This window comes from Mizuhopecten yessoensis, unplaced genomic scaffold, assembly GCF_002113885.1.
Source record: "Mizuhopecten yessoensis strain PY_sf001 unplaced genomic scaffold, ASM211388v2 scaffold8051, whole genome shotgun sequence".
Lineage (NCBI taxonomy): Eukaryota > Metazoa > Mollusca > Bivalvia > Pectinida > Pectinidae > Mizuhopecten > Mizuhopecten yessoensis.
The window spans coordinates 386671-405950 of record NW_018407354.1 but is presented as its reverse complement, the minus strand read 5'-3'; the positions used below and the strand labels follow the sequence as shown (position 1 = coordinate 405950).

General features: G+C 38.9%; 1 protein-coding gene across 2 annotated transcripts; it reads left to right on the top strand.

The window, feature by feature from the left end:
• The first annotated feature begins 284 nt into the window (after positions 1-284).
• Positions 285-15155, top strand: LOC110454747 (alkyl/aryl-sulfatase BDS1-like). 2 transcript variants are annotated; one of them, XM_021504429.1, is made up of 5 exons: positions 285-360; positions 5030-5247; positions 11122-11328; positions 12145-12400; positions 13892-15155. In XM_021504429.1, exons 2-5 carry the CDS (start codon positions 5068-5070, stop codon positions 15010-15012), a joined length of 1764 nt encoding a protein of 587 aa, XP_021360104.1. In that variant the 5' UTR covers positions 285-360; positions 5030-5067; the 3' UTR covers positions 15013-15155. The 2 variants fall into 2 exon arrangements, with proteins under 2 accessions (XP_021360104.1, XP_021360105.1); XM_021504430.1 differs by having other exon boundaries at positions 294-364.
• Positions 15156-19280: the final 4125 nt, after the last annotated feature.

Genomic DNA, 19280 nt, shown 5'->3' with positions numbered 1-19280 from the left:
GTAAACAAAACATGCATTGTAAGCTGTTGGGACCACCCTTAATAAAAATAAATATCCTGATGGTAAAAATAACATTAAGGGATGTATGTGTACGTAAGTGCTACCTCTAGTTACGTTAAGGGGATTTTATTACATTAAAAGTCACCAAATTGAAGTGTACGAAAGTATGATCGGGTCTCCATACATCGTCTCGCGTCATATTTGATACATTTCGTCCCCATACACCACCTTATGTGTTCAATAGTATGGTTGGGCTTCCATACACATTTTTTTCATTCTATGTGGGCCGTTACAAATAACAAGGTAGTAGTAGGACGCTCGACCTCTCTCTGACTTGCACGAGGACTGACCGCTGTCCAGGTGTGTACGTATTGGTTACCTATGCCATTGTTAATTATACTTAAATATTTACCACCTTTAATTATGAAATGTCTGTTGTATTCCTCTGTATGCAGTAGAACACGCGTCAGTGTGGTTACGGCGCACTGCTCGTGACTTTACAGTGCATTGGTCAGTACAAAAAGTTCACGGTCACTGACCATCGTGGCGCCATGTTGTTTACACTCTATCAAGGCCATTTCAGGTTTTGCCACCAAGAATTGTTAACTTAACCACACAACTTAAAAAAGGCCGAAATTGACATTTTTTCAGAATATTAACAAAAACAACAACAACAAAATGACTAATTCTTTTGTGTATTTAACTATAAAAATATACAGATGACAAAGTCTGTATAACAAAAATGTGACACCAGACCTCAACTCTGCTAAACCTAAATATAAGCATACCGGTATGACCTTCATGGACTATTTATATAACTGCTCTGCGTTCATATTAGCATGACGATTGAAAAATTACCGTTCATTACTTATTTATACAACGTATTGATAAGAGGTTTCCTATTTTTGAAAATTGTGAAAAAAATATTTTGATGTTATTGGTTAATTGACAAACTAAAATGTATTTTGCCACACTTTTGCGAATTCTCTTCAAACGGATAAATACCAAGGCTATACGGTTCGTCAAATATCAAGTAAACTCTTTTCAAAGTACAAAAAAGGTAAGGATTTTGAGATATCTAGTTTCATAATCCGCTGATGATTTATGTAGAAGAGAATAAAAATGTACTAAATTGGATTATCCCCGATCCATCGTGGTAGATAGATATATGCTAATTTGGATTATTCAGCGGGGTAGATAAAAAATTACTAGATCAGATGATTCCCACTCAAGCGTGGTAAATAGAAATATACTAAAATGGATGATCCCGGAAATAAATCCGCTCCGCACTACTACTNCCCCCCCCCCCCCCCCCCCCCCAACTCACACCTACGCACAGGTAGATACGATATGCCGTAAATGAATTACAACACGTCCTACAACTGTTTCGATCTTCTATTGTAACGTGCGGGAGGTCACCCATCCACAGGTACTAGCCTCGTCTGTCAACACACCTATAATTGTTGACAGACGAGGCTATAGTACCTGTGACCCATCCAAGGTCCAACTAATTTGAAATCAAAGTTGTCTAAACTACTGTTGAAACGAAGGAGTAGCTAAGTGCGTAGTATGTGTACTTATATGATGAAATAACAAAATTCAGAAAAACGAAGGCGAAATATTAGGGATGGTTCCAACACAGTGGCAGTTTGATAGTTTGTTGAACAGTGTGCAGAATTTCTTTTCATGTATAGGTTCATAAAAATCATGTATCTTATTTGTACATGAAATAAAAAACAGCCCAGTGATATCATACCGTAGCGGGACTTGTGTAAGTCTAACAACATTTTATAGCAATTGGACACGTTCAAAACAAATCTCCGTCGCATTATTACTCATGAAGTAAATACTGTCACCTTAAAAACGAGACCAAATGCTAATAAGAGCAGCATACGCAGATGATCAACCAGTCCTGTTTACCCTCTATCACGCCGTGCGAAACCGCCGATCTATCGGTCATGTGCTGTCCAACCAAGAAATCGGCCTGTCTGAAGTATCTGTCTGAAGTATTAGCCTGTGTGAAGTATTAGCCGGTGTGAACTATTATTAGCCTGTCCGAAGTATTAGCCTGTCTGAAGTATTATTAGCCTGTCTGAAGTATCTGTGTGAAGTATTAGCCTGTCTGAAGTATTATTAGCCTGTCTGAAGTATCTGTGTGAAGTATTAGCCTGTGTGAAGTATTATTAGCCTGTCTGAAGTATCTGTGTGAAGTATTAGCCTGTCTGAAGTATTATTAGCCTGTGTGAAGTATCTGTGTGAAGTATTATTAGCCTGTGTGAAGTATTATTAGCCTGTGTGAAGTATTATTAGCCTGTCTGAAGTATTATTAGCCTGTGTGAAGTATCTGTCTGAAGTATTAGCTTGTCTGAAGTATTACTAGCCTGTCTGAAGTATTAGCCTGTCTGAAGTATTAGCCTGTCTGAAGTATTAGCCTGTCTGAAGGATTAGCCTGTCTGAAGTATTATTAGCCTGTCTGCAGTATTAGCCTGTCTGAAGTATTATTATCCTGTGTGAAGTATTATTAGACTGTCTGAAGTCTCTGTCTGAAGTATTATTAGCCTGTGTGAAGTATCTGTCTGAAGTATTAGCCTGTCTGAAGTATTACTAGCCTGTCTGAAGTATTAGCCTGTCTGAAGTATTATTATCCTGTGTGAAGTATTATTAGCCTGTCTGAAGTATTATTATCCTGTGTGAAGTATTATTAGACTGTCTGAAGTCTCTGTCTGAAGTATTATTAGCCTGTGTGAAGTATTGGCCTGTCTGAAGTATTATTAGCCTGTCTGAAGTATCTGTGTGAACTATTAGCCTGTCTGAAGTATTATTAGCCTGTGTGAAGTATTAGCCTGTCTGAAGTATTATTAGGCTGTGTGAAGTATCTGTGTGAAGTATTATTAGCCTGTGTGAAGTATTATTAGCCTGTGTGAAGAATTAGCCTGTGTGAAGTATTAGCCTGTGTGAAGTATTAGCCTGTGTGAAGGATTATTAGCCTGTCTGAAGTATCTGTGTGAAGTATTAGCCTGTCTGAAGTATTATTAGGCTGTGTGAAGTATCTGTGTGAAGTATTATTAGCCTGTGTGAAGTATTATTAGCCTGTGTGAAGTATTATTAGCCTGTGTGAAGAATTAGCCTGTGTGAAGTATTAGCCTGTGTGAAGGATTATTAGCCTGTCTGAAGTATCTGTGTGAAGTATTAGCCTGTGTGAAGTATTATTAGCCTGTCTGAAGTATCTGTCGGAAGTATTATTAGCCTGTCTGAAGTATTATTAGGCTGTCTGAAGTATTATTAGCCTGTCTGAAGTATTAGCATGGCTGAAGTATTATTAGCCTGTCTGAAGTATTATTAACCTGTCTGAAGTATTATTAGCCTGTCTGAAGTATAAGCATGTCTGAAGTATTATTAGCCTGTCTGAAGTATTAGCCTGTCTGAAGGATTAGCCTGTCTGAAGTATTATTAGCCTGTCTGCAGTATTAGCCTGTCTGAAGTATTATTATCCTGTGTGAAGTATTATTAGCCTGTCTGAAGTATTATTATCCTGTGTGAAGTATTATTAGGCTGTCTGAAGTATTATTAGCCTGTCTGAAGTATCTGTCGGAAGTATTATTAGCCTGTCTGAAGTATTATTAGGCTGTCTGAAGTATTATTAGCCTGTCTGAAGTATCTGTCTGAAGTATTATTAGCCTGTCTGAAGTATAAGCATGTCTGAAGTATTATTAGCCTGTCTGAAGTATTAGCATGGCTGAAGTATTATTAGCCTGTCTGAAGTATTATTAACCTGTCTGAAGTATTATTAGCCTGTCTGAAGTATCTGTCGGAAGTATTATTAGCCTGTCTGAAGTATTATTAGCCTGTCTGAAGTCAAAGGCAAGGCTGTCCTGCCTGGGTCTTGTGAATGCTATTCGCAGTTTGTAGCTTATTTCATTCAGGACTTTGAAAAGCTGTCCGCACTACGCAAATTGACAAACAAGAGGCCCAATGGGCCTGCATCGCTCACCTGGTATAAGTCTCACACTTGTAACCTTAAAAATGATCTAAAATAAAGCTACAGGCAAAATATCAGGATTTATGATTAAAATTTATTCAAAAACATTTCACCCTTGTGACTGAAAGTCGAACAAGGTCATTATGTTGAACACATTTTATAGCCTTTCATCTCAGGATGCAACTTACAAAATATCAACATCCTGGGACCCATGGTTATTCAGAAGCTGTCGTTTTAAGATTTTAAACAAATTTGACCCCTGTGACCTTGAATATAAGTCAAAGTCATTGACTTTAACAAACATGGTATTCCTTGATCCCAGCATGTTACTGACTAAATATTCAGAACAAGTTGTTTAAGATTTTTAACATATTTGCTCCTTGTGGCCTTGAATATGATTCAAGGTCATACATTTAAACAATTTTGGTAGCACTTCATCCTAGTATGCTACTGACTAAATTTAAACATCCTGGGCCTTTTGGTTATTCAGAAGAAGTTGTTGAAAGGTATTTTTCAACAATTGACCCCTGTGACCTTGAATATGGGTGAAGGTCATTTATTTGAACAAACTTGGTAGCCCTTTACCCCAGCATGCTACTGGCCAAATATCATCTCCCTGGGCATTTTGGTTATTCAGAAGAAGTTGTTTAAAGTTTTAAACATATTTGACCGCTGTGACCTTGAATATAGGTGAAGGTCATTCATTGGAACAAACTTTGTAGCCCTTTATCTCAGCATGCTACTGGCCAAATATCATCACCCTGGGGATTTTGGTTATTCAGAAGGAGTTGTTTAAAGTTTCAACATATTTGACCCCTGTTACATTGAAATTCATAATTTAAGAAGCTCATGTAAAGAGCAGGGACGGATGTAAAAATATTGTTTAAATAACACAAGGCGTATTCGAGAAGGTCTGGAGCAGGGTGATGATGGTGATGGGGGTTCAAGACCTTTAAAACTTATTTGATTTGCCATTTGATCATGTTTCAATCGGATCTGTCGTATATAAGTGACATCAAATTATAATAAATGTATCTCTTTATTGTACAGGTTGTCTTGGCTAATAACAGAATTTTGTCAAAAGTGTAATGGCGGTTGCCCAGACCGTGTTTGTTGTCCTGTTGTCCGTACTGGGAGCGTATATTGGTCACCAAGTCTGGTTGACCTTCACCCGGCCGTCCGTAGAACACATGGTGGTCAAGCAGCTGGTCGAGAATGAGGAACTGGTGAAACACTCGGACGTTTTCACGAAGCGGGAGATCGTCAAGGTCAGTGACTAAATAAGTAGAGGTCAAACACCCGCCGGGTGTCTTATCGGGCTCCCGTTTATCCGGAAACATTTTGTTGTAATGGTAAAAAACTCCACATATATTGCCATTATAGTTCATAGCGATTTTTTTTTATATCGACAGTATCGTGTTTAAGTCGTTATAACGAGACACTAAGTCGTTATAACGAGATAAAAATATTCTATTTTTTGGATGTCCTCAATCAGCAACCGTATTTTTGAAACAATATATACTTTTGTTGTTGCGTACTGACAAAGACGTGTAAGCCTTTGAGGCGAAGACACAATGCAGACGCCACTCGCTTGTTTTTGTCTACAAAGACACAAACTTTTGGGTTTTGATCGAATAGAGGATAGAAGTAAACTGAACACCCAGACCTTGAAAAATGAACATTCCATACATTGAACATTAAACTTACCCTACCGTGAAGTTACCTCCCTTTCAGTAATACTTACCACAAGTATACATATGTTATACCTACATCAATTTGTACTCCCTATAGTCACTCCCTAAACACGTCCTTCATCCCAACGAACAAGATCTTGTATGACGTAATTTTTCTTTTTTGGCGTTTAAAACAGGACACGCCAAGTGCTGACTCTCCATTTTCACCTACAATTATTACGTACGTTTGCGAGCCGTTTTGGTTTGATAAGTAATACAACTTGTGTGCGTTCAGTTTATATTAAACAGCGTGTGTATACTTATTTTATAACAATTTTGACGTTTTGTCTCCCTAGACACCCGTCCTCATATGATTCTGGCTGTTGTGTCTCCCTAAGCACCCGTCCTCATATGACCCTGACTGTTGTGTCTCCCTAGACACCCGTCCTCATATGACCCTGGCTGTTGTTTTCCTCGGCACCGTCCGTCCTCATATGACCCTGGCTGTTTTGTCTCCCTAGGCACCCGTCCTCATATAACCCTGGCTGTTGTGTTTCCCTAGGTACCCGTCCTAATAAGACCCTGGCTCTTGTGTCTCCATAAACACCCGCCCTCATATGACCCTGACTGTTGTGTCTCCCTAGGCACCCGTCCTCATATGACCCTGTCTGTTGTGTCTTTCTAGACACCCGTCCTCATACGACCTTAGCTGTTGTGTCTTTCTAGGCAACCGTCCTCATATGACCGTAGCTGTTGTGTCTCCCTAGGCATCCGTCCTCATATGACCCTGACTGTTGTGTCTTTCTAGGCACCCGTCCTCATATGACCCTGACTGTTGTGTCTTTCTAGACACCCTTCCTCATATGGCCCTGACTGGTGTGTCTTTCTAGACACCCGTCCTCATATGGCCCTGGCTGTTGCGAGGACGTTAAACTTCTGTGTAGCTATTTGAAAACATCTGGACTTTTTCTTAACAATTTTGACAGATTTGATTCATAAAGAGCCGTCCAAGGTCGGTTATTTACTCGGCCTTGGTTGTTCGACAGGTGCTGTCTAGCATATATCTCCAATGGTGGTGTGAACCAATCAACTGTGGGTTGTGTTGTCTGGCCGTGTTTGTTTCTGTGTAGTTATTTACCTCACCGTTGTTTCCTTTGAATATTTCGTTTCACTTCTATTGTGTTTAGTGTACGTTCGTTTTTTGTTGACATTTTCTCTGTGAACTATGATTAGTATTGCTTCCTCTTGCCAGCGACGTGTCAGCTTCGGTTTGGCGGGATGGGGGAAGTGGGAGTCCCTGTTTGGGGGGTGTTTGTGGTTGGGGGATGGGAACGAGGTCGGAGGAATACTTGGAGCGAGTTACGGACTGCCGGATCCCAGTTTGGCAGTATCGCAGGCCCCGTATCTTGTCTTCGGGTAGCGTGTACCGGTGTTGTTCACGCCTGTTTTGATTTGGGCAATCTTCAGGAGTTGTTTGTTTTGACCGGGTTTTGTAAAGTGTAGCTTGCGTATGGTCTCGAGCAGCTTCAACACCGCGGCAAGCTGATGTTCCCCGGCTAAAACGGGAGACACACCCGAGAGAAAGACAGCTACACGCGATATGACGTCAGGACGCTATGACCTCTCTCCGACAGTGATAAAATGATGAATGGAATTATTGCCGCTAGTCAAGTCCGCCAAATGACGTCGGCGTTTGGAATAGTTCCGTTGTTTTGACAATTAAATCTTCATTATTCTTTTGTACTTATTATAAGGTATATTAACTGATATAATTATTATAGCTGTTGGATTATTAAATAAAAATATTGTAAACGTTGTGCTTTAAATGGATTTCTGATTTAATGTTCAGGGTTCATCACCCCTATAGAATTAACATAGTTGTATTCATGCGCGTTATGGAAAACAAGCATGTGAATGCCACGGAGTATTTACAGTGGCATGTTTATTTCGAGTATGGGAGAAAAATAATCAAGCATGGGTATGGTCCCTGGACAGCCAAACTCTTACCCTCGGGTTGAGATTTCCTTGTCCAAGGACCACACCCATGTGAGATTCTATTATTCTCCGCCAACTGTTGTGATGGAAATATATTGTTTCCAAACATAGTATAAGAAGAATGGGAGAGACATAATCTTTACTTATCGCTATATGTGTTGAACACTCATGATGATTATTTGGTTATCAAACCCTCGAAAAAACCCTCGGGTTAGACAACCAAAAGTAACTCATCCCTGGCATAGAAGATTTCTTGTCACACCTTACAGATGGGAGAATATGCTCCGAATTGACAATGAGCATGCGGGGATTTCTTTTGCGAACGACACACAATAGGATTTACCTAGTGATGTGGGGATAATAGTGGGGATGCCCCCAAGAGGTTGTTGATGTCGTGTCTTTGAAATATGTAGGTGGGGCACAAGTATCAAATAAAAGGAGTATTTGCGATACTGTCAAACGAGTGCCATTATGTCGAAGTTTATTGTATATTGACAAACGTTAGCCATTATGTCGAAGTTTATTGTATATTGACAAACGTTAGCCATTATGTCGAAGTTTATTGTATATTGACAAACGTCAGCCATTATGTCGAAGTTTATTGTGTATTGACCAACGTTAGCCATTATGTCGAAGTTAATTGTATATTGACAAACGTAAGCCATTATGTCGAAGATTATTGTATATTGACAAACGTTAGCCATTATGTCGAAGATTATTATATATTGACAAACGTTAGCCATTATGTCGAAGTTTATTGTATATTGACAAACGTTAGCCATTATGTCGAAGTTTATTGTATATTGACAAACGTTAGCCATTATGTCGAAGTTCATTGTATATTGACAAACGTTAGCCATTATGTCGAAGTTTATTGTATATTGACAAACGTTAGCCATTATGTCGAAGATTATTGGTTATTGACAAACGTAAGTCATTATGTCGTAGTTTATTGTATATTGACAAACGTCAGCCATTATGTCGAAGTTTATTGTATATTGACCAACGTTAGGGATTATATCGAGGTATACGGTATATTGACAAACGTTAGGCATTATGTCGAAGATTATTGTATATTGACAAACGAGTGCCATTATTTCGAAGTTCATTGTATATTGACAAACGAGTGCCATTATGTCGAAGTTGATTGTATATTGACCAACGTCAGGAATTATATCGAGGTATACTGTAAATTGACCAACGTTAGGTATAATATCGCGGTATACTGTATATTGACAAACGTCAGCCATTATGTCGAAGTTGATTGTATATTGACCAACGTTAGGTATTATATCGAGGTATACTGTATATTGACAAACGTTAGGTATTATATCGAGATATACTTTATATTGACCAACGTCAGGCATTATATCGAGGTATACTGTACATTGACCAACGTTAGGTACAATGTATTATATCGAAGTTTCTTGTATTTTGACCAACATTAGGTATTATATCGAGGTATACTGTATATTGACCAACGTTTGGCATTATACCGAGGTATACTGTATATTGACCAACGTTAGGTATTATATCGAGATATACTGTATATTGACCAATGTCAGGCATTATATCAAGGTATATTGTATATTGACCAACGTTAGGTATTATATCGAGGTATATTGTATATTGACCAACGTTAGGCATTATATCGAAGTTTATTGTATATTGACCAACGTTAGGTATTTTATCGATGTATACTGTATATTGACCAACGTTAGGCATTATATAGAGGTATACTGTTTATTGACCAACGTTAGGTATTATATCGAAGTTAATTGTATATTGACCAACGTTAGGTATTATATCGAAGTTAATTGTATATTGACCAACGTTAGGTATTATATCGAGGTATATTGTATATTGACAGACGTTAGGTATTATTTCGAGGTATATTGTATATTGACCAACGTTAGGTATTATATCGAGGTATATTGTATATTGACAGACGTTAGGTATTATATCGAAGTTAAGTGTATATTGACCAACGTTAGGTATTAAATCGAAGTTAATTGTATATTGACCAACGTTAGGCATTAGACCGAGGGATACTGTATATTGACCAACGTTAGGTATAATATCGAGGTATACTGTATATTGAACAACGTTAGGCATAATATCGAAGTTTATTGTATATTGATCAACGTTAGGTATTATATCTAGGTATACTGTATATTGACCAACGTTAGGTATTATATCGAAGTTTATTGTATATTGATCAACGTTAGGTATTATATCTAGGTATACTGTATATTGACCAACGTCAGGCATTATATCGAGGTATATTGTATATTGACCAACGTTAGGTATTTTATCGATGTATGCTGTATATTGACCAACGTTAGGGATTATATCGAAGTTTATTGTATATTGGCCAACATTAGGTATTATATCGAGGTATACTGTATATTGACCGACGTTAGGTATTATATCGAAGTTAATTGTATATTGAACAACGTTAGGTATTATATCGAAATTAATTGTATATTGACCAACGTTAGGAATTATATCGAGGTAAACTGTATATTAACCAACTTTAGGCATTTTATCGAGGTATATTATATATTGACCAACGTTAGGCATTATACCGAGGTATACTATATATTGACCAACGTTAGGCATTATATCGAGGTATATTGTATATTTACCATCGTTAGGTATTATATCGAGGTAAACTGTATATTGACCAACTTTAGGCATTTTATCGAGGTATATTATATATTGACCAACGTTAGGCATTATATCGGAGTTTATTGTAAATTGACCAACGTTAGACATTATACCGAGGTATACTGTATATTGACCAACGTTAGGCATTATACCGAGGTATTCTGTATATTGACCAACGTTAGACATGATACCGAGGTATACTGTATATTGACCAACGTTAGGTATAATATCGCGGTATACTGTATATTGACCAACGTTAGGCATTATACCGAGGTATACTGTATATTGACCAACGTTAGGCATTATACCGAGGTATACTGTATATTGACCAACGTTATGCATTATACCGAGGTATACTGTATATTGACCAATGTTAGGCATTATACCGAGGTATACTATATATTGACCAACGTTAGGCATTATACCGAGGTATACTGTATATTGACCAACGTTAGATATATCATAGAGGTTTTACTGTAGATGGACAAAACATAATGCATTATATTATAATTATAATTATCGAGGTTATATGTATATTTACAAACCGGAGACATTATATCGAGGTTTTACTGTATATTTACAAACCTGAGACATTATACGAGGTTTTACTGTATATTTACAAACCTGAGACATTATATCGAGGTTTTACTGAATATTTACAAACGTTAGGCATTGGTTTAGGAGAATTGTACAGAAGTTTTATTGCATCAGTTAAGTAACTCTTAATATATTCACTTTGATATATACTAATAAAGTGCGTACCTTGTAAAAAATTATAATATTTTGAATATTTATTCTTTTCAGGTTACCGATAACGCCTATATGGCCATAGGTTTCGCGCTTGGGAACTCAATAATGCTGATAGCCCCAGAGGGTCTCATCATTGTCGATGTCACTGAAAGTATTGTAGCAGCTAAGGCTATACTAGAGGAGTTCCGAAAGATTTCTAAGAAGCCAATCAAAGCCCTCGTCTATACTCACAACCACGCTGATCACATCGGTGGTGCTCAGGTGGGTCAAGGTCATAATTTAACTTCTAATTGACAGGTGACGTCACGCTGTGGTTGGTATTCATTTCATTGGGAGTGTTTGTCAGTATAGCAGATACTACTCTGATGAATCTCAGCTGTTCTCGGAAATGCAAAGTTTTATCCAGTACAGCCAGTAGGTGAATGCTTTATATTTAGTGACGTCATTATTAGTGAAATAACTATCATGTCCGTCTTTGTTTTAATCTCAACTCATAAATATCTATTTACTCAAAGCAAAATATTTGTCGCTGCTTTATTTTAAATCCGAATCTACAACGTCGACGACATCATAACGACATCATCGGTTAGATTAGGATGTCATTGGACAATAATGTATGCACGTGCATTATCATCATTTTTTAATGCATTAAATGTCTAGCACCTCGATACCCAAGGGATTAAGCTCACTTACGTTCTCTGCACCACTGGAATATGTCATAGCTAAATCGAAGGTACAATGTGTGCCACATTCTGGATGAGACAGGAAGACTAGTTTGATCCTTTGATGAACATCAAAATAATCTTGCGGTCGCGTAACGGTAACACTTATTGGTTTTGAAGTCGGGCTTCGCTTCTCTGTAATCTTCAAATGACAGGTATCAGCCTAGTGATTGGTCATTTTTTTAGCTGAGTCAAATCAAATAGCTAGCGGTGTGCCTTCAATTTTGCTATGACAAATTCCAGGGATGCAGAGAGCGAAAGTGAGTGTAACCCCTGGGTATCGAGGATGGATGCCTCAAGACCTTTTGTACATTTATCAATTGGTTCATCATTTCCTTTTATCATTTCCGCGCAGGCGTTTATCGAGGACGTGAACCACCCACCGGATATATGGGCACACGAACTGCTGCCGAACGAGGTGAACAAGTTTTATACGGCATCATTTGGCGCCAAATTCCAACGATCCATGCGACAGTTTGGCGTATTTGTAAAGAAACGACTGAACGCGGGGATAGGTCCGGTGGTCGAATATGGGACAGACGATAACTCGTTTGGATTTGTGATGCCAAATAAATTCGTCAATAAGCCGGAAACTCGAGCCACCATTGCAGGTACTATTTTTTAAGTATTAACAAACATGATATTGGATTCCGTTTGAAAAAAAAAATGAAAATAAATGTCCACCACGGCACCCAAATCGAAAAGTAGCTAGTTGGTATTCCTGAATCCAAAGTCAAAATATAGGCGTTAATTAAGGTGATATGATACCTGATATATATTTGTGATTGTGATGGAGTTATTTCCCTTATTATCTATTTTGAAAAATCAAGTCCTAGCGTCAGTGATATCAATCTTTTGTAAATGTATAGAAGTGTCATCGATTGACGAAAAGTTCATAGTATCATAAGTAAAGAGATATTTTGTACGAGAAATTTGTAGGAGTAAGATGGCATAATAGTCTAAATAAGATATTTACGCGCTTTGATGGCATGGGGCTTGATCCAGGAATCCGTCATTGGGCTTGATCCAGGAATCCGTTATGGAATGTCACGCTACCTACCCAACTATCGGGAGTTCGAATCCTTTCGTAGGAACCTGTTTTTGGTTGTAAACACTCCACTGACTATGATTGTTTCAGACTACCAAGTAGTAGTAACGCCCACGCCACTTGACTGTTTCAGTCTACCCAGTTGTAGTTATGATCACACCACTTGACTGTGAATGTTTCAGTCTACCCAGTTGCAGTATTGGTACCAGGAGAAGTATTAATGGGAAAAATAATACACTTGGAGTCATGCACACTTTACTCTAGTTCTAATGAACTTAAGGCTCGGACTGAGCTGTTATATACTCAAGCTGCCTGCAGACTGATGACTTTATAGAAGCCTTCGGCCATTGCCTTCTCACCCCTGCAGGTCGGAATTGAGAAAAGAATACACCTGCTTTTACCCACTGCGTTGTCGTAAGAGGCGGTTTATGTGGGAACCCCCTGCAGAATTGGGGATTTTAGTTTGTGACCTCTACTTGGGGACACAAAAGCGCCCAAAATGAATCTGCTGCACCAATTGCAATATTTGGGATCTTTGGATTTCTCTCTGCTTTTGATTACCTTTCGTTTCCTAGTGCCTTGCTTGGCGACACCTCACTTTTGGATTAGATGTTGAACGCTCGTCCAGGTGAGGAATGCAATCTGCTCTGTTCAAAGGCCGGTACATACCAAAGTCTTTAAAAATGGTAGTTGTTATTTCCTGCTTAACGTTCAACATTTGAGGTAACGGCAACAACTGATTCACCCATAGTCAGTATAATGTGAACGGGCGGAATGCTGTGCTGGGTGCCTTCGGCATGGTCTTTCAGTGAGGTAGCATGCAAAGTCGGCACCAGATCAACGCTATCATAAAGAGACAAATACTCCAACATACCCTGCCTCCAGCATACAAATGTACATACTCACAAGCACGCATACACAACACACATGGAGTCACATCCTTAAATGACCTTAACTGTTGGCAGGACATTCAACCCTATACAACCAACCAACCGACCAAATTATTTGTCATATAATTCATTAACTTAAAATGAAACTTTTGTGTAATTTACAGGTCTTGAAGTAACGATAATGCACATCCCCGGTGAGACTAACGACCAGATCGGGGTTTGGGTTCCATCCTGGCGAATGATGATGTCCGCAGATGATATCTACAAGGCATATCCAAACATCTACACCATTCGGGGGGCCCCGGCCCGGGACCCCGTGGACTGGTATACATCCGTACAGAGAATCATTGATTTGAAACCGGAGTATCTTGTCCCGAGTCACACTCGCCCAGTGACAGGCAACGAGAACATCAACGCCATTCTGGTGCCTTACAGGGATGGGATCCAATACATACACGATCAGGCTCTCCGCTTCATCAACAAAGGCTACGTACCTGATGACGTCGTCAAGTACGTCACACTTCCCAAAAAACTTGCCATGCACCCTTACCTGCGGGAGTTTTACGGTACGGTAAATTGGTCAGTGAAGGGTGTCTTTCAGCTGTATTTGGGGTGGTTCAGTGGTGACCCCGTCGACCTTTTCCCCCTGTCGTCCTCAGACAAGGCTAAAAGAATGGCGTCGATGGCCGGTGGGATAAACGGTCTCTTGGCGGAAGCCGTGCGCGCGTGGAACGACGATGACGTCCAATGGGCGTTAGAATTAGCGTCATATGTTCTACACATTGATAAGGACAACACGGATGCCAAGAAAATAAAGGTTCAGGCTTTGACCTCTCTTGGGTCACAGCAGATCAACGCCATCGCTCGGAATTACTACCTAACGGAAGCCAGAGAAGCGCTAGGGGAGATAACTCTAGAGGTAAACGACCAGGGTCGGAAGGACATGATTGAAAGCCTCAGTATGGAGAACCTGTTCCATGCAATGTCCACGCTGTACCGACCAGAAACGTGCGGCACCAAGGAAATGCACGTGGTTTATGCATTTACTGACACGGGCACCACACTGTCTATACAGCTACGGAATGGCGTGGCCATTGTTAGGGCAGACCACATCCCCGCGCGGCCTCATGTCAAGGTCGTTACTGCCGAGAGCACATTGCGTGATGCCATGATAAACAAAATGACTACTCTTGGAAGTTATCCTCAAACAGAAATGCAAATTGAAGGAGGATTGAACAAACTGAAGGAGTTTATGAACTGTTTTGATAAAAGTTTCACGGACTGATTTATTCGGGGAAGGAAGCTTAGTACTATTGCTACTAATTATATCTAGATATTTATACATACGAATAAACCTACCTTGTTTTAACTCGTATAGGTACATTGATCGTTAGGGTGCTTGATACTGCGTACAGATTTGATTTCGATTTCGCGCAGTTTAATTTTCGCGTTATTGTCTTTTTTTTCGTTTTTAGCTCACCTGGCCCGAAGGGCCAAGTGAGCTATGCCGTGGTGCGGCGTCCGTCGTCCGTCCGTCGTCCGGCGTCAATATTTTACTTTAAACAAATTCTTCTCAATAACCAAAAGGGCCAGGGTACTGATATTGGGCCTGAAGCATGCTGGGATGAATGGCTACCAAGTTTGTTCAAATGAATGACCTTGACCAACTTTCAAGCTCACAGGGGTAAAATGTCGTAAAATCTTCAAACGACTTCTTCTCAATAACCAAAAGGCCCAGGTTACTGATATTGGGCCTGTAGCATGCTGGAATAAAGGGCTACCAAGTTCGTAAAATGAATGACCTTGACCCACTTTCAACCTAATGTCCTTGTTCGACATTTAAGGTCACAGGCGTCATATGTTTAAATATTTTAATAGGTTCTTATGAATCAAACACTGATATTCTGCCTGTAGCTGTATTTTAGTCCCCTTTTAAGATTACAAGTGTGAGATTAATACCAGGTGAGCGATGCATGCCCATTGGGCCTCTTGTTCTTTCTTTCTTTACTTTTTAACAACCGTGAATCTTGATGATGATTAGGCCTAAAAGTAGGATTAAAGATATGGGATTTAGTTGATTTTTCGAATGGAGAAATATATCAGGTTGTAGAATAAAATAATAAGTATCGAAGATTAACCGCTAGGACTTTCTGCCTTCTAGAGCATCTTCAGGCAGACTGATGTGTATTTGTCACCGTTGGTTACATGACGTCATGAGGTTGTAGTATATAAATGATCATTCGGAACACCTCGCCCCGATTACCGTTCCTTTCCACTCGGAACTTCTCAGCCGATACGGTCATCGGATCACTTTTTGCAAATATACTTATAAATAAATAAATATGTCAACAAATCAGTTATAGCAATGATGTTGTCTTAGAATAGATAGCCATGCACCATTTTTTGACTACAGATAATTAGTTTTTAAGATCAAATAGCGCAAGAAAACGTAATTCAAACTCAAATGTCAATGTTTTGATTACGTTTTTAAAAATGGCGCGTGCAACGACTATGCACTATGTTTTGGACTATAGGAATAAATCCACACTATAGAAATACTTTTTGTCACATAAATTCTAAAGGTCATCATAAAATGTTAATATGCTGACAAAAAAATATTCATTTGAAGCGTACGATACTGCAAAATTCAAGCCGTGATCCGATTTGGGTCCCGACATTCGCAAAAACAGGAGACGCTGATTGGTGACTTAGCTTCAGAGCGTTCTATAAATATCTTAAGTGAGCCCCGGGTGCTTATTTCGTTTGTGAGAACACCCATCGATACCTATGTATATACATATTTAATCTTATTAGTGGTTAGTAAGTTGTTTTGAGTGGCTATACTGATCTGTTGACACATTTATTTAATTAAAACTATTTTTGCAAAAAGTGATCCGATTTGGGTCCTGCCTAGATGTATAAACTGATGAAAACTGGAAAAGGCCAGGCATCATATGATAAAGAAAATTACCTTGCGAACTATAGTTAACTCCAGTGCACATTTCTTTTTAACTCCAGTGCACTAGGCAACCAATTGCAAGTCAACCGAACTTTAGTACTTCTACAGGGCACTAGCCTAACCACCTTCAACAATTTGAAAATTAATATTAAAACAAATTTTATTCTCACCTTTTATAATCATAAGTATTTCCACTGGAACCAGTAATGTCCAGATAGCAGGCCGAAACACCCCTCTTTGCCAACGACTGCACCTGATCATGCATAATCGAGTTCAAAGGAGTAGCGATTATCACGATCATTGGATCCGCCCTCTTAAATTTACCCTGCATTAGCCATGGCAATAGCTGGAATATAAGGCTTTTTCCAAATCCCGTAGGCACAACAACTATAGTGTCGTTGCCATTATAAAGTGACTCAAGAGCTTCCAGCTGTTTTTCCTTCAATTCAAAATCGATACCTAAAGCACGTTTCGCTGCAGATAAATTCACTTGAAAATCGCTCTGAAAATCACCAAGGGCCGCCATTTGTATACACTATGTGACGCGGTCGCTTCCGGCGGAGAAATGCACCGATTTGCTGCATATTCATCCGCTTCATACATCCGAGTCTACGTTGGAAGGAACTGGAATCGGGGCGAGGTGTTCCGAATGGTTCCTTTCATCGGAGATGACTGAATCGGCCGAGGGTTTCCGAGTGATAGATTTTTTAGACCAGATGTAAACGCGCAATAAAGAAAAATATTCTCGCGACAAGCCCTGAAATCACACCCTGTTAATCTATACAAATTACCGCCTTAGGTGGTAAACATATTAATTCCAGACAATGGAGATAAGAGGCATTGAACAAGTGAAGTTTAACCTATTGAAATTATTATCGATTCAGATGTCCAAGTCTCAATGATGACGTCATTACTAAGACAATCAAACAAGGCACCGTATAATCCGTGACGGCGATGTCCTAGATTTGTCCAGATAAATAAGGTCGTTTTTGTTACATAATCACTTGCTAATTATTGGCTATTTGATATAAAATTGTCTTTAAATTTCGTTTTAATTTCATAAGTTAGCGTAGTCAGAAAACCTTGCAGTCAACACGCATCAATTTAATCTTTCTATTGGAAATAGTTTAATTGAATCTCGATGACTTCATCACATTTTTAGGTCACCTGAGCTTTGCTCAAGTGACCTATTTCGATCACTTTCCGGCCGTCGTCGTCCGTCGTGCGTAAACTTTTTACATTTTCAACTTCTTCTCAAGAACCAGTGGATGGAATTTTTTCAAACTTGGTCAGAATCATCCTTGGTAGATGAGGCTACAAAATTGTAAAATTGGAATTTCTACCCCAACCCCTGGGGCCAGCTTGGGGCCCTAAAGGGAAAGTTAACCAATATTTCAAAAATCTTCTTCTCCAGACTCAGAGGTACTACAGTCATTTTCTCTGTATGGATGGAAAGATCATCAGGGGCTTTATTTAAATTGTAAATTTTAGGACCCCCCGTGCAATCCGTTCTCCTTTGGGGAGGGGGTAAAGTTTACTATAGTTTATATAGGGAAACAACACTTTTGGGGATATTTTGACAATTTTCTGTAGGAAATTAGTCTTACTTGGTGAGAATTATCCTTTGAGGAAGATGGTTTTAAATTGTTTAATTAGGATTCCTACCCCAACCTTAGGGGCCAGGGCGGGGCCGCAAAGGGAAAATAACCAATATTTCAAAAACCTTCTTCTCCAGACTCAGAGGTACTACAGTCATTTTCTCTGCATGAATGGAAAAATAATCAGGAGCTTTATTTAAATTGTAAATTTCAGGACCCCCGGGCCATCCCTTCTCCCTGTAGGAGGGGTAAAGTTTACTTAAGGATTAACCTTTTATTTTGTTTTGTTTATGAGATAATAAATCCAATGGAGCACGAGGTAAATTCGCGTTTACGAACAATTTACCTCGTGCTCCTTTGGATTTATTATCTCATAAACTAAACAAAATAAAAGGTTAATCCTTATATTTACAATATTTTCTTTTCACAATAAAACGATTTAAAGAGGCGGATACATGCATTTACCTTGTGTAATCTGCGTTCAAAATTAGTTTGACGTCATGTTCATCCATGCGAAACAGCCATTCGCAAAAGCCGTTGACAGACAGTTCAGTTCAGTTCTTTATTACCTTGAACCTTACGGCTCATCAGTTCAAAATAAACATATATACAAGGATAAACAATACAATCACTCACACCCATATACACCCCCACAAATACACCCACACACACAAATACACACTCACATACCCATTGGTATAGTGTAGAGAGACATCCCTATTTATATAGGTACATAGTCTTTTCTTTTCTTATTACTTACATATTTGGCTAAATTTGTGAACTGTTTTTTGTTCCCTGTTTCCATAAGTTGGATAAATGTATACATGCTAGGTCTTTCATAGTAATATTTCTTAATAAAACGCTTTCTTAAATCTAAAAAACATTCACATTTTAATATAAAATGAAATTCATCTTCGATATCCCCACTGTTGCAGTATGCACATGTTCTTTCAATCCTATCTACATTGTTATACCTACCAATTTCAATATTTAATT

Bases quoted from the DNA above. Each gene is read 5' to 3' on its own strand.
- LOC110454747 (XM_021504429.1), top strand. From the start codon at position 5,068: ATGGCGGTTGCCCAGACCGTGTTTGTTGTCCTGTTGTCCGTACTGGGA. The intron at 11,329-12,144 runs GTGGGTCAAGGT...ATTTCCGCGCAG, and splicing joins ATCACATCGGTGGTGCTCAG to GCGTTTATCGAGGACGTGAA. The intron at 12,401-13,891 runs GTACTATTTTTT...TGTAATTTACAG, and splicing joins AACTCGAGCCACCATTGCAG to GTCTTGAAGTAACGATAATG.